This window comes from Cotesia typhae, unplaced genomic scaffold (genome assembly GCF_013202065.1).
Source record: "Cotesia typhae breed Kobodo isofemale line unplaced genomic scaffold, CoteBio_Ctyphae contig_20, whole genome shotgun sequence".
In the NCBI taxonomy this organism is placed as follows: domain Eukaryota; kingdom Metazoa; phylum Arthropoda; class Insecta; order Hymenoptera; family Braconidae; genus Cotesia; species Cotesia typhae.
Window position 1 is genome coordinate 593,623 of NW_027423725.1, and position 13,265 is coordinate 606,887.

At 28.8% G+C, this 13,265-nt stretch overlaps 2 protein-coding genes and 1 long non-coding RNA gene across 3 annotated transcripts; 1 reads left to right on the forward strand and 2 right to left on the reverse strand.

The window, feature by feature from the left end:
• Positions 1–247: 247 nt before the first annotated feature.
• On the reverse strand, positions 248–10,642 carry LOC141538121 (angiogenic factor with G patch and FHA domains 1). Its single transcript, XM_074259452.1, has 8 exons — positions 10,358–10,642; positions 10,061–10,278; positions 9,378–9,527; positions 9,088–9,205; positions 8,434–8,597; positions 7,924–8,363; positions 7,758–7,857; positions 248–513 (listed from the first exon to the last, which is right to left on the reverse strand). The coding sequence occupies exons 1-8, from the start codon at positions 10,554–10,556 to the stop codon at positions 382–384; spliced, it is 1,521 nt and encodes a 506-aa protein (XP_074115553.1). The 5' UTR covers positions 10,557–10,642; the 3' UTR covers positions 248–381.
• Positions 10,643–10,963: 321 nt separating this feature from the next.
• On the reverse strand, positions 10,964–13,237 carry LOC141538205 (uncharacterized). Its single transcript, XM_074259567.1, has 5 exons — positions 12,737–13,237; positions 12,084–12,375; positions 11,707–11,806; positions 11,519–11,629; positions 10,964–11,276 (listed from the first exon to the last, which is right to left on the reverse strand). Exons 1-5 carry the CDS (start codon positions 13,215–13,217, stop codon positions 11,058–11,060), a joined length of 1,203 nt encoding a protein of 400 aa, XP_074115668.1. The 5' UTR covers positions 13,218–13,237; the 3' UTR covers positions 10,964–11,057.
• Positions 11,195–12,153, forward strand: LOC141538209 (uncharacterized). The gene is made up of 5 exons (XR_012481029.1): positions 11,195–11,334; positions 11,531–11,645; positions 11,723–11,820; positions 11,926–11,989; positions 12,073–12,153. It is a non-coding gene; the product is annotated as an uncharacterized LOC141538209 (long non-coding RNA).
• Positions 13,238–13,265: the final 28 nt, after the last annotated feature.

Here is a 13,265-nt window from a genome sequence, read left to right on the forward strand (position 1 = left end):
TTTTACTTTTTGAAACTATTTTGTTATTCCTCTTGCATTTATGATTAATTATTTTATTTCACAAACTTTGGACACTAATTCACTTTTTTCCACTAAAACCCGACTTCTCTTGCACAAACGGGTTTTTTTTTTAATTTATACTTAATTATTCATTAATTTTATCACTGAACACTAATCACTGATCGCTTTTTGGTTGATCAAGGAAAAGAGTTTAGGATAATTATTTCTAGAAAAATTAATATAAATATTTTGCCAGTTTAAAATTGTACTTGTTGGGCATCAGATGCTAAATTTTGACATATTAATTATGATACAATTTATAAGTAATTTTTTTATTTTATTTATGTATAGTTTTGATTTGCTGACAATTGGATGGCGCAATTATGTTTGGTCGTAACGCTGTCGAGTTTTCCGCCATATGGCCTGTTTCTTTTCGACACTCGCATCCATTTCGATTGAAGGTAAGTCCGTGTTTCCTAGCCCTTTTTTTGCGTTGTTATTGACCATTTGTACCTGGAAAAATAAAAAAAAAAAATAAAGAAATTATTTTAATTAGAAAGAATTTAAAAAAAAATTATGTTAGAACAAATAATTATTTTAATTGGGGAATTTTTGATTTTAGAAAAAAATTGTTGGAACAAAAGTTGTAGAAAATTCAATTTTGAACAAGTTTTATTTCATTAAAAATTTTTTTAAGATCAATATTTTCCGACATATAATCACTTTTCTATAAATTGGAAAGTTTTAGATTTTTGGAAACGTTATATGGTAACAAAAATGGTTGTAATTTGGAAAATTTTGAATTTAGAAAAAAATGTTTGGAACAAAAGTTGTAGAAAATTAAATTTTGAACAAATTTGGTTTCTTTAAAAATTCTCGTAAAATGAATAATTTCCACGATACGACGACTTTAATCTAAAATGGAAAGATACAATTAAGGTTTGTTTCAAAAAGATCTTGATAAATGACCTGATTTCCTTGAAGCCAACAAAGTACAATAGAGTTTTCAGTCTCAGAGGGAGCTTTTGATGATAGTTAGTAAATTTGGAACAAGTGGGCCCCTAGATGCGTCTACTAATGAGTGTAAACTCAACAGCTCTCGACACATTTCCTTATATTTCCCTCGAAATCTCTTGTTTAACAAAATTTCACGTTAAAAAATGATGAAATAAAATAATAAAGAGTTGAAGCAGCTTGGCAAAGCAGGAGGAGTAAAAAAATGGCATGACCTCGTGAGAAGTGAAGGTAGTTTGCATAATAGGACAATTTATGAAGCTAGACGTAGTGCCCAGACGCGCATCATGAGATCGGGCGGGTGTGAATCGACGCTGGGTGGGTGGGGAGGGGCCAGGGGGGGGCTAAAAGACGTGCTAGTCTGGTGTGAGGGTGGATGAAGGTGGAAAATGGGCAAATAGGACACTACGGCTAGACGGACAAGACAATGCACTGTGTGGTGTCATTACTGATTTACCGCGCAGACGTTTCTTGTTACATATTATGTATTGTGTATGCCAGATCTGTATATATATAATCCGACCAATATAACTCTCTCTTCGCTATCAGACTGAAGACTCACACCAGCTCACCAGTCTGCCGGTATGCTCTTCAGAGTACTCAATTTACCGATTAAAATTTTATAATCAACCGCTAATAATACATCGGGTTAATTGATAATTATTGCTAGTTTTTCCGTCAGCCGAGACGTCGTTATTAATTTGCGAGATGACAAAAAAAAAAATTGTGTCGGGAATTGAACCCGCGATGTCGCATTTACGATTCTAATTCAACACTAAAAAGAAGTTTATTATTAATTTTACATAGTTTACTATGCAGAGTATCTTTCACAACGTTTTCCAAGCCATAAATAGCCTCTGGTTATCGATTTTCTCTTTTATTATAATATACTGTGGATTAAAAGTCTTTGGAAGCGAGAGCGCGAAGCCATCTGGCGGATTTTATGGCGAAGCTTCTTATTTCAAATTTTCCCGGGAAAAACAAACTGAAGAATTACTTTTTAATTTTGGTTGAATAATTGCTTACATATGTGTCGGATTACGATAATGGCGCTCTCTTGATCAACTAAATATAGCTACTAATGATTTTTACCGCGATTTGAAAAAAAAACGTATCAAAAAAGAGTTTTTTTTAAGAAAAATTTAAATACTCTAGAAGGTTTGGAATTTCTTATGGAAATTTACAATTATTGGAACTATTTTGGAGTTCTAAAGTTTTGAAAAATTCCGGTAGATGGCGCACGGAAAAAAATTATTCTCGCTGGCAGAAACAGTTGAATGGATCTATAAGTTATTTTAAGAAATAATTGCAGGACTTTTTATGCGAAACATTATTAAAAATTCAATGAGCATTATCAGTTGTGGACTTTTAGATTTTAAAAACTTTATTTTATGAACACTGATTAATTTAAAATAATTATATGTAAAAGATATTAATTTACCGAATTAATTAATTTTTATTAGGTAAATTTAGGGTGAATTTTATTTTTATTTCTTCTTATCCGAAACAAACTGACCAACTAAAAAAAAAATATTGACGGGAATCGAACCCACGACCTTGTATTAGTAACTCGGACAAATTTTTAGCAAGATCCATTACAAAATTTTCGATAACTTGTAAACTATTGGAGATAGAAAAAAAGTGTAAAGAGATAAATTGACCCGAATTTTTCAAAGAACACCATGAGATTACAATAATCTAAGTGAGCTGATTAAAAATACAGTAATTTGATTGAAACAAAAGCAAAGACGGGATTAGCAGTAATTAGATGCAGATTGGATTTGAATCCTCAGTGAGCACAAGCTGGTATCAAACGTATCGATTGACAGAGTGTTTGTTCGCCGTTAATTAGTCTGTTGTACTGATAGGTGTATCTATGTCTAGCCTAGAGGCTAGTCTAGACTAGACCACGTCTATGTACACCCGACTGTCATGAGGTTATATTATATAAACATATCTATATATGTACTGCACACATAGTTCATATGTATCTAAGCTTCACAAATACACGTCTCATATGATTCTGGTCTAGGTCTAGACTCCAGCCTCTATCTGGCGTACGCTGAGTGGTTGTTACTAGTAACTAGTACATACAGTGTATACCTGGTACACGATAGAGCGATCTGGTAGTGGTATGAGTGAGTACATATAGAGATACAGAGCTAAATAGACGGAGCTATCATCATATGATAATCCGGTGATGGATGTACCCAGTTGTCTTTCTAGTCTCAGTCATCTATCTCATTATTATACACTTTGGTTAATTTAAATAAATTTTTCCCACACATTTTTGGTCTTATTCATTTATTTTAATTTATATCAATTACCCACACGTAAGAATTTAAGACGAGAGCGTTATTTTACTTCTGAGTGTATCATCCAATTGATTTTTTTTTATTTGTAGAGATTGACTCAGTTTTTTAGGAAATTTAAAAATTTTTTTAACATAGGGATTTTTCCTATTTTTGCATAGGAAAAATTCCTATGTTGACATAAAAATTTTTCCAATGTTAACATGGGAATTTTTTCTTTATTAACATGATAGAAATATCCATGTGACATAGAAAAAATTAATTTATCACTAAAATTTATGTAACTTAATTTAATAATTACAAATTTACATAACAATTTTCTCATTCGAGCAATTTCAGATAATTTAAAAGTAAAACAGTGATATACAGTCGGTTTGTGATAAAAAAATTCGAGGAAATTTTTTTCAAATTTTGCTTTACATTTCGAAAAAATTAAAAATCCACCAGATTATGGACGGTGTGGCTTAAATTGCCATAACTTTTTCAAAAATTGACTTATCGGGACGTTTTTTTTTTCAAAATGTTTTTTTTATTAAATGTTATTTTTGGAAAAAAATAGAAAAAAATTATTCAAAGCTATCTTCATCGTTATTTTTTAGATTTTTCAAAAAAAACTCCGAATTTCTCAATGATAAACATTTTTAATTTCTTTTTTCTTTCTTTCATATGAAACTTTGACATTTTCTACAAATATCCTAAAAATTCCAGAATGCTGTTCTTTTTATTTTTATTTTTTTTCAATTGAAAAAAAAATTTTTATCATGTCATAAATGAATTTTTCCTATGTTATATTAAGAATTTTTTTTGTAAGCAATTTTAAAAGCTACTTTTAACAATTTTTTTAAGACTTTCAATTTAAAAAATCATAATTTTCGATATTCAACATTTTTTTAATTTATATAAAAAAATTTTGGATTTTTTTTTATGCATTATCTTTGTTTTAATTTCAAAATATGACCAAACTTTTATAATTTGAATAGTTATATATTTTTTTTTTAATTATCCAGGCCTAAAAATCGCTTTAATTTTAAAATTTTTGATCTAAAAAAAAAAATTTTAAACAAAAGTTGTAGAAAATAAAATTTTAAGCAACTTTGGTATGAAAATTTTCCTAAAATTAATAATTTTGAAGATATGGTCATTTTTTGTGTGAATAGAACAGCGTTAATATCTAATAAAAAAAAATTTTAGATAATTTGTAATTTTCAAAAAAAAAAAAAAATAAATAAATAAAAAAAAAAGTAAGGTATCAAAAACTCTGCCATAATTAAACATTGACATTGAAAATCAAAATTGAGATATTAAAAATTAATTGCAAGCAAAATTAAAAAAAAAAAAAAGTTGCTAGGAATCGAACCCGGTTCATTCTGAATACTTGTCAGGAGCGCTACTACTTAAGCTACCGTGGAGCATGCAACTGAAATTTTCAATTTTTGCGAGTCCAAAATGGTAGTTAACGTGCAATCTGTTAAATCTACGTTTCACATTTTTTACTCGAGACTATATTCCGACTGTAAATTTTAAAATGAGAATAAAATGAATAAAACTGATACCCAATCACAATCGCATTGTTACCACTGGCGGCAATAAAGCATAGACGGTAAAGTTGACTGTAATATAAAAGTATCCATAAAGTACAATAAATCGGCGTAAAAAATTTACATTTTGTCGGTCGGAAATAAATTGAAAAACAATAGAATAGCTACGGTGGTATCGCTTTTCATTCGTTTAAGTGCTTGGTCGTTTTAAAAACATTTCCTAACCATTCGTCTGCTGTTACAATACAATCTATGGATAAAAAATTCCATTCCAAAGCTGGACGGTAAAAAATTATTGGTGCTAATAAAAACCATTTTATTTATCTGTTTATTCCACTTAAAAATCAATAAAATCCTTTAATTGGCGGGTCGCATTTTTGATTACCGCCGTACACTTTTTTCATCCAACTTTGTGGATATATTTATATATATGTAGAATAAAGTATTCCAGATAAGGTAGTAACATTTGTATGCGTCGCCGGTAAAAGACACATTGCATTGTTATTCTGAATGCTTTTTCCGTATACATCCGCGGATTAGTATAGAACTGCACACGATCTATTCACTTATTTGCTTCCACCAATCGACATTCTTTCTGTTTTATAAATGATGAATAATGTTCCGAAGGGTTTTTTATTGATTATGTCTATTATTATTTCTGAAAATTTAATCTTTTCTAATGCTATACTGAAAAAAAATTATTTGATACGAATTTTGCTTCTTAAAACAAAGAAAAGATAAAAACTAATGCATTTATTGCACTTTGAAATTTATCTAAGTTAATACAAAATGGCTGAGCTTGTTACAGTCAAAATGGCGAACGCGGGAAAATTTTTAAATTCAAAAACTAGAAATCAAACTTTTTTCTTCTTTCTATTAAAGAATTGTAGAAAATTTAAATATTTGAAGAATTTTAGGTCCAGAAAAAAGATTGAATTAAAAAAAAAATTTTTTTTTTCAATCAGAAAGTCATTTTTTCAGTCCATTTTATAAGATTATTCAAATTAATACAAAATGGCTAAATTTTTTAGTCAAAATGGCGGACGCGGGAAAATTTTCAAATTCAAAATTTAGAATCAACCTTTTTTATTTTTTCTGTTAAAAAATAGTATTAATTTTAAATTTTTGAAGCATTTTAGCCCTGAAAAAAGATTGAATTAAAAAAAAAATATTCTTTTTTAATCATCAAGTCATTTTTTTAGTGTATTTTATAAGATTATTCGAGTTACTACAAAATGGCTGAATTTATTAAATTTAAAATGGCGAGTGCGGGAAAATTCTCAAATTCAAAAAGTATAATTAATTTTTTTCCTTTTTCTAGAAGCAAAATAAAAATTTCCATTATAATCTTTCCTTAAATCACCCAATTTCTACACTTGAGATAAAAAAAAAAAAAATACCCAACAAATTGAAGAATTTTTTATGCAACCGTTATTAAAAAATAAGTAATAAAAAAGAATGGATACCAATGGAATGTAATACCGTCCGGTAATCAAACAGCATCAGCTCTGTAAAAATGGAGATGATTATTTGAACAAAAAAGAGGAATAATATAAAAACAATAATAAGCGCAGTAATAATAATGGGTTGTATATGTGGAAAATAGCAGCGTCCATTGGAAAATAATAACGTAAACGATCGATTTGAATAGACAACGGGTACGAGTACAAGTACGAGTGTAATGATGATTAGAAAGGATATGCAATAATTGCAGTAGTGAGCGAGTATTACACAGTGGATATACCCGGTAAGTAATGGATAAAAAATGAATGGCACTGGAATTAAATCTCAGACTGAGACATTTGAGTAAGGTTCTGATGGAGCTAATAACAAGGCTAAAAATTGAAGAGAATCACGCGAGGAACTTTGTACAGTACTAGATCCTACTCAAGTACTTAGACGGTTAGTAGTGTAAAGCAAATACTATGTTTATATTTATATTTATCATAATTATGTTGAATGTTGCAGAGCATAGGTAGCCGGAACTCGAGATTTAACCGCGACATCAGATAACTATTTTCTCGTAGTTATTTGAGACACACCCTAAGCTGGACTTAATACTTGAGCTGATATATTATGTCTGCACTCTCTTAGAGTTGCTCTTTATATTCTGATCTTCTGTTCGTGTTCTGGCAATGAGAAACTCGAGATGAATTAAATTTATTCTCAGGTCATTAACATTCGCAATAACTTTTTATCGGCCTTTTTTAGTTTCGAGAATTGAGAATGATTTTACATTTTCTTAACTGGGTATGATCGATGTCTGATCAAGCTTCGCTTTTTTTTTTTTTTAATTTTCACATTCGAATTTAAAATAATAAATTAGAAGTGACAATTATTGGCTAACATTCATTTAGCTACTGTAGATGGTGATAAAAGTCGTGTATTTTTTTTGCGGACTTTGTAACTGAAAAATTTGATAGTAAAAAATATGAAAAATTCAGTAATAAATGAAAAAATTTATTTTTATTGTATTTTTAAATAAAATTCCCGCATTTTTTGTTGGTACAAGAATTGGGACATCCTTGACGAGAATTGGGACATGTATTTAAAAATACTTTTTTTTTCGGTAAAAATTAGTTATTTTTTATACTAAAAGCTACTAAAGCTTGGTTAGATTTTTTTGAGCATAAAATTTTGAATAGAAAGAGCTTAAGTTATTTTCTAATATCAGAAATTGGATAAATTTTCATTTTTTTTTTTTTTAAATAGTTTATTTTAAGATTTATAAATCCAAAAGAAAAAAACTATATTTTAATGAAAATTTGTTAAATGAATAGTAATTATTAAATTACTATTGAAAAGTGAATTTTCTAATGAAAAGACTCATCCAATATTGAAAAAAAAATTTCAATAAAAATATATATAAATACAAACTTAAAAAATCACTCACCGGTTCAGTGCGTCCATCACCATCTTTACCCAGCGACTGTCCTTCAGACCATCCCATTTTCGACAGCATTTTGAAGCCTTTATTGTCTTTAGCAATCAACCTGAAAATAAAAATAAATAAAAATTAAAATATTATCCATAAATGAATCCTCAAAAAATAAACTTACGTGTCCACAGAACTCTGCTGAGTCTTAGCATACTGATTAGAAGATCCAACATTTTCCCTGCGCGCTTGAGCTCTGTCGTGGTACCCTCTAGCAACCTGGCTGGCCTTGTCAGTATTGTCCTTATCAACACCAAACTTATTCTTCAACCGCTTCAACTCAGACTTGTGCGAACTGGCCTTTCGTGAATTTCCGGACTCGTCAACCGGCTGCTGAATCAACCCCGGCTCACAGTGCCCGCAAGTTTCATGGCCATTGTGAACATGACAGAGTAGCTTGGTGCTGGCAACCTGGACGATTGATCCATGAGCTATCTCCACTGGCTCTGACTCCTGCTTAGCGACTGATACGCGCTTCCCGTTCACATATGTGCCGTTCCGGGAGCCCAGGTCTATTAATTCATACTGATTTTTTGATGCGTCGTACTGGAATCTTGCGTGGTGCTGAAGAAAATAAATTTATTTTTATTTTTTATTTTTATCTTGGAGAAAATAAATAAAATTGAGTATTTACTTTGCTGATGTTAATGTCTGGAATCAGTACTGAGTGGTCAGCTCCCTCGCGGCCTAGTGAACCTCCAGTGAAGGTGATGATGAATAATGAACCCAACTTGACTTGCTGAAGATTTGTTTCTTTGACGATTATCCGCATGCATGGTGGGTAATTTTTTGCAATATCTAAAAACAAATTGTTTTATATTTTTATTTATAAAAATTTGAAAATTTAAACGCTGAAAAAATAATTTTTTATGAAGAAACTTTTTGATTGATTAATATCAAAATTTATATACATATATTAATGACGTCAAGTTTAAATAATGACTTTATTTTTTATAACTAAAGCATAAATTCTGTTTTTTGTCAAAAATTCAATACATTATTAAATTTTAAAATTATGGGTGGAATTCAGAAAAAAACTTTTTTGGAAAAAATTTAATTCTTTATCAATTTTTCTCTATTTCTTATCAGCTGGAATTTGAACTCAAATATATCTTCAGTTTAAATCATCAATATTAAAAAATCAAAAAAAATTTTAACTGAAAAATTATCGAATAAAAAATTTTAGCCCCAACTTTTTTATAAAAATTTAAAATTTTTATAAAAATAAATAAATTAATTAATTAAAGAAAAAAAAATTTTTAACTCTTTAAATAAATAAAATACTTACCATCATTGTCAGTAGATTCAGAAGAAGAATCCGTAGAAGAACTGGTCTCACTAGCCGAACACTCGCCTTCTTCGACAACTTCATCCATCGGCATATCTCTAGACTTTTTAGCGACATCCTAAAAGATACGAAAAATATATTCATACCGTGAATTCAACAAGTTTAGGATTTTTTTTAATAATTAGCCCTTTTAAACTTTGTAATTGAGCTTTGATTGTCTCAAACACCTGCAATAAAAAATTCATTAAAAAATTTTTCTGTCAAACTTGAACAAAATTCTATTTACTTACCTTGAGTTTTTTATTTTTTTTCCGCTTCTCCTTTTTTCTCGTATCTGGAACTTTTGCCGTCAATAACTGGCTGTGGTACTTGTAAGATTTCGATTCATTGTCATAGTAGTAATAAATTCCCGAATTTCCGTCATAATAAAGCCCTTTTGTCTGAAAAAATATTTTTTATATTAAAATTACTGATAATCTTTCAAGTTTTAATATTAATTTATTTTTAATTAACTCAATAAAGTAATAAATTGATAAAAGAATGATTTTTGAGAAATTGTCGACAAAATGGCGGATACAATCAAAATGGCTGCTTTGGCGGTAAATTTTTAATGATACTAAAATTAGCCGGCACTTTTAATTTTTTTTATTATTTTCTATGTTATTAAATTAGAACTAAAAAATGTTTTTTAAAAATGACATTTACAGTTTTTTAAGTTGTTTACAAATGAAAATTTTTTTTATTTTGTTGTAATAATTGTTTTAGTAAAAATAAATTCCTAAAAATTTTTAGATGTCGGCTAACTTAATTTTCATAAATTTTTAAATCTATCTTCTGGCATTTGGCACGCAAATTATTAAAAAAAAAAAAAGTAAAAGAAAAATATTTTTTTTAAGATTTTCATTGATTCAAAAATATCAAAAATTGTCAAATATCTGCTAATTTAGTTTAAAAAAAAAAAAATGATAGTTACAGCATCATAATAATATCCAGTATTATAATCATAATACAGTCCAGAAGTTTCTTCATAAACAAATCCACTTTGTTGCAATGTTGATTCTGCTACTTGTTTAACTTGTTCACTAATATTAGATTCACTCCACTCAGCTGCACCTTCTCCAGGTAATTTATCCCCAAAATCCGTCTGTACTTCTTTGTCTGAAAATTCTTTACCGAGTTTTTGTCCTTTTTCTTTAAAAAAAAAAAAAAAAAAAAAAAAAAAAATTATTTGACATGAAAAATTAATTAAAAAAAAATTAAAATAAAATACTGACCTGATTCATTAATTTATTGTGCAATTTAGTTATTTTTTTATCCTGATACTTTATATATTTTTTCAACTTGGTTATAAATTCCAAAACCTCCGGAAAGTTTTTCAGTAATTCATCAAAATCTTCGGATATATTTATTTTAATATTAAACTTATCATCTTCATTTTCGGAATATTCTTCACACTCATTTGAATTCATTTTTAAAATTCTGAAAAATACTTTTCTTTTCAACAAAATTTGCTCCAAAATTCGTAAATAATAAACGCAGTTATTGTAAACAGCTGAGTCGGAAATAACAAAAATGGGGATATGACAATTAAAATATAGTTCTTTATAGTGCCGTTGGTGGCGCTCAAACGCGCGAAATTTAAAATATTTTAAATGAAACTAAATTTTCGCTGAAATTAACTAACCTCAAAAAGAATTAAATTTAAAATTTTATGACTGTGATTGAAGCAGACACAATAAAATTGTTGTAATTAATATAATATGAGTAAGTTAAAAATAAAAAAATTAAATAACTTAATTAATTAATTAATAAAATATAAAAATGATCAGCTGACTGCTTTTAAATTAATAATAAAAAATTTGTTCTTGAAAAAATAATTCCAATTAATAATTAATTACTTAAAATATTTTACCTTTATTATTTTCTATAAAAAAATATATATTATTTACACCCAAGTGCATATAAAAAAATTAATAACCCTCCTGTGTCATTTTCCGCAGCATACTCAAGTAACTCATTGCTGTTTTCAGAACATCCGTGAATCCGGACAGTGAAAATGTAAAAAACTTCCCTGCAGTTATTCTCAGCGGCTCCTGAGTCTCGATCAGACAAATTAACAATGACTTGCGGAATTTTTGGGAACTTTTGTACCAAAGACACTCGTAATACGCTTCGTTGACTTTTTTACTCTGAAAAAAGTCATTAATAAATTTATTAAACTATTGAATAAATTAATTACCATGAAAAGTAAGTTAGCAGGCATCTAAACTTCTTTAGAATTTTTTTTTTTAATAAAATTATCACAGAAAAAATTCCACATGTAAAAAATTTGAAAAACTATGTGTGCAATTTTTTAAAAATATTTTTTTTTGCTAAAATTCAATTATTAAAAATTTTTCGCTGTTGGATAATTTTATTTTCATTTAATTACCTCATTAATCAGGCATTCACCGACGATACAGTAGCCGTAGAGAAGAAATGCTGTTGCGATTGCGCAGATGATGTAAACATAACCAAAAGAACTCTCACTCATACTCGAGCCCTTCAAGAATATATTTGTAAGTAATTATTTTAATTAAAATTTCTTTAAATATACTAGTATTAATAATTAATAATTACAATTATGACAATATAGCACATCAGCCCTAACAGCATTGTTGTGCCAACCAAATCAATCAGTAAAACAAAATGGAAGGTATCGTCTAATTTCTTCGCCATCCTAGTAAAATTGAGGTTAGTCAATAAATTTTAATGTTTTTTATTATTTACAAGAATTTTAAAATATTTTATAAAATATTATAAATTTTAAATTAATTAAAAAATATTTTATTATCACAGGTCATCTTTAACAAGTCTATAAAATGTTTTTAATTAATTAATCCGACATTTGAAAAATTTTATGGTACGATTTTTTTACATAGATAAAAAAAATAATAAATAAATTATTATTTAATTAGTTTTTATAAAGATTTATGTCTTTTAAAGGCCAAAATTACCAAATTGATCGTATATGACGACGAACAAGTCTTCCGAAGACTACTTGGATCTTATCTTCATCAATATCCGGAGGAATATGTCGAATTCTATGATTAAGCACTGCCAACTGTCCGCAAATATGGAGCACCATTGTGATCAACAGGCAAATCCATGCGTTGTGACATATCAACAGGTAGATCATTGGTAACAGGTAGCCGTACATTATGAAGTACGACTGGGTTGTTTCAATAGAGAAGAATAGCTTCAGCCGGAATGGAAGTACTAGGAACGTAAGATTGCTTGTGTCGGTAACTGGTAAGGAAGAATAGTTATTGATTTTATTTAAAATTTAGTTAATATTTAATAACTTTAATTCTAAAATTTGAAGTTTCATTGACTTGAGTGACATTTGCATGCCTCAAAATGCCAAATGTTAATAATTATAATCTATATACACTGAAAAAAAAATTAACTTGAATCAGGAGTAAAATTCTTGAACCTAGAAAATAATTTTCAAGAAGCTCATTTTTTTGAATCAAGATAAAAAATTCTAAAATCAAATAAAATGTACTTTACACAAGGCGAGTACTTAAAAATTAAATAATCATTATGAGGCGTGCACTTTATAATTTTTTCAACTGTATATAGATTATTGAAGATTAATATCACTCACTCAAAGGCATGATGACATAATAGGTCAAAAAAGGCCTCAAATAATACAGCGTAGCCGCGACAGTAATATAAGGCATGGAAATTTTGTAAAACAACTTCGCCAAAGAGTTGTACTCCAAGTATATCTTCTTTTCCACCCAATCTTCGTAATAGTGATCTTCAAAGTCCTCCTTGATTGTGAGGATCAGGCTTCTCAACATGACACTGTACCTGAAGACAAACAGCTTGGCATAAACCATGCTCTGCATCACTGACTCAAGAACACTGAGCACCATAGCTTCAAGATCCCCGAACACGGCCAGAAGTTCTCCGTACTCCATTATCAAGTGGAACGTCAAATAAATTGTGAATAAGGTAGCGCGCTTGTAGGTTTTATCCAGCGGCCATATTCCGCCAATCGTCAAGAAAGTTTCGCTCCAGGACAGCAGCGAGCTCACTTTTTTGAATTCTTTTTCCACTAGACGCGCATCTTCCTCGGTCATTTTTCGCTTCTTCGGTCTTTGGTAAGTTTATAATAATTCTGGTTCCAG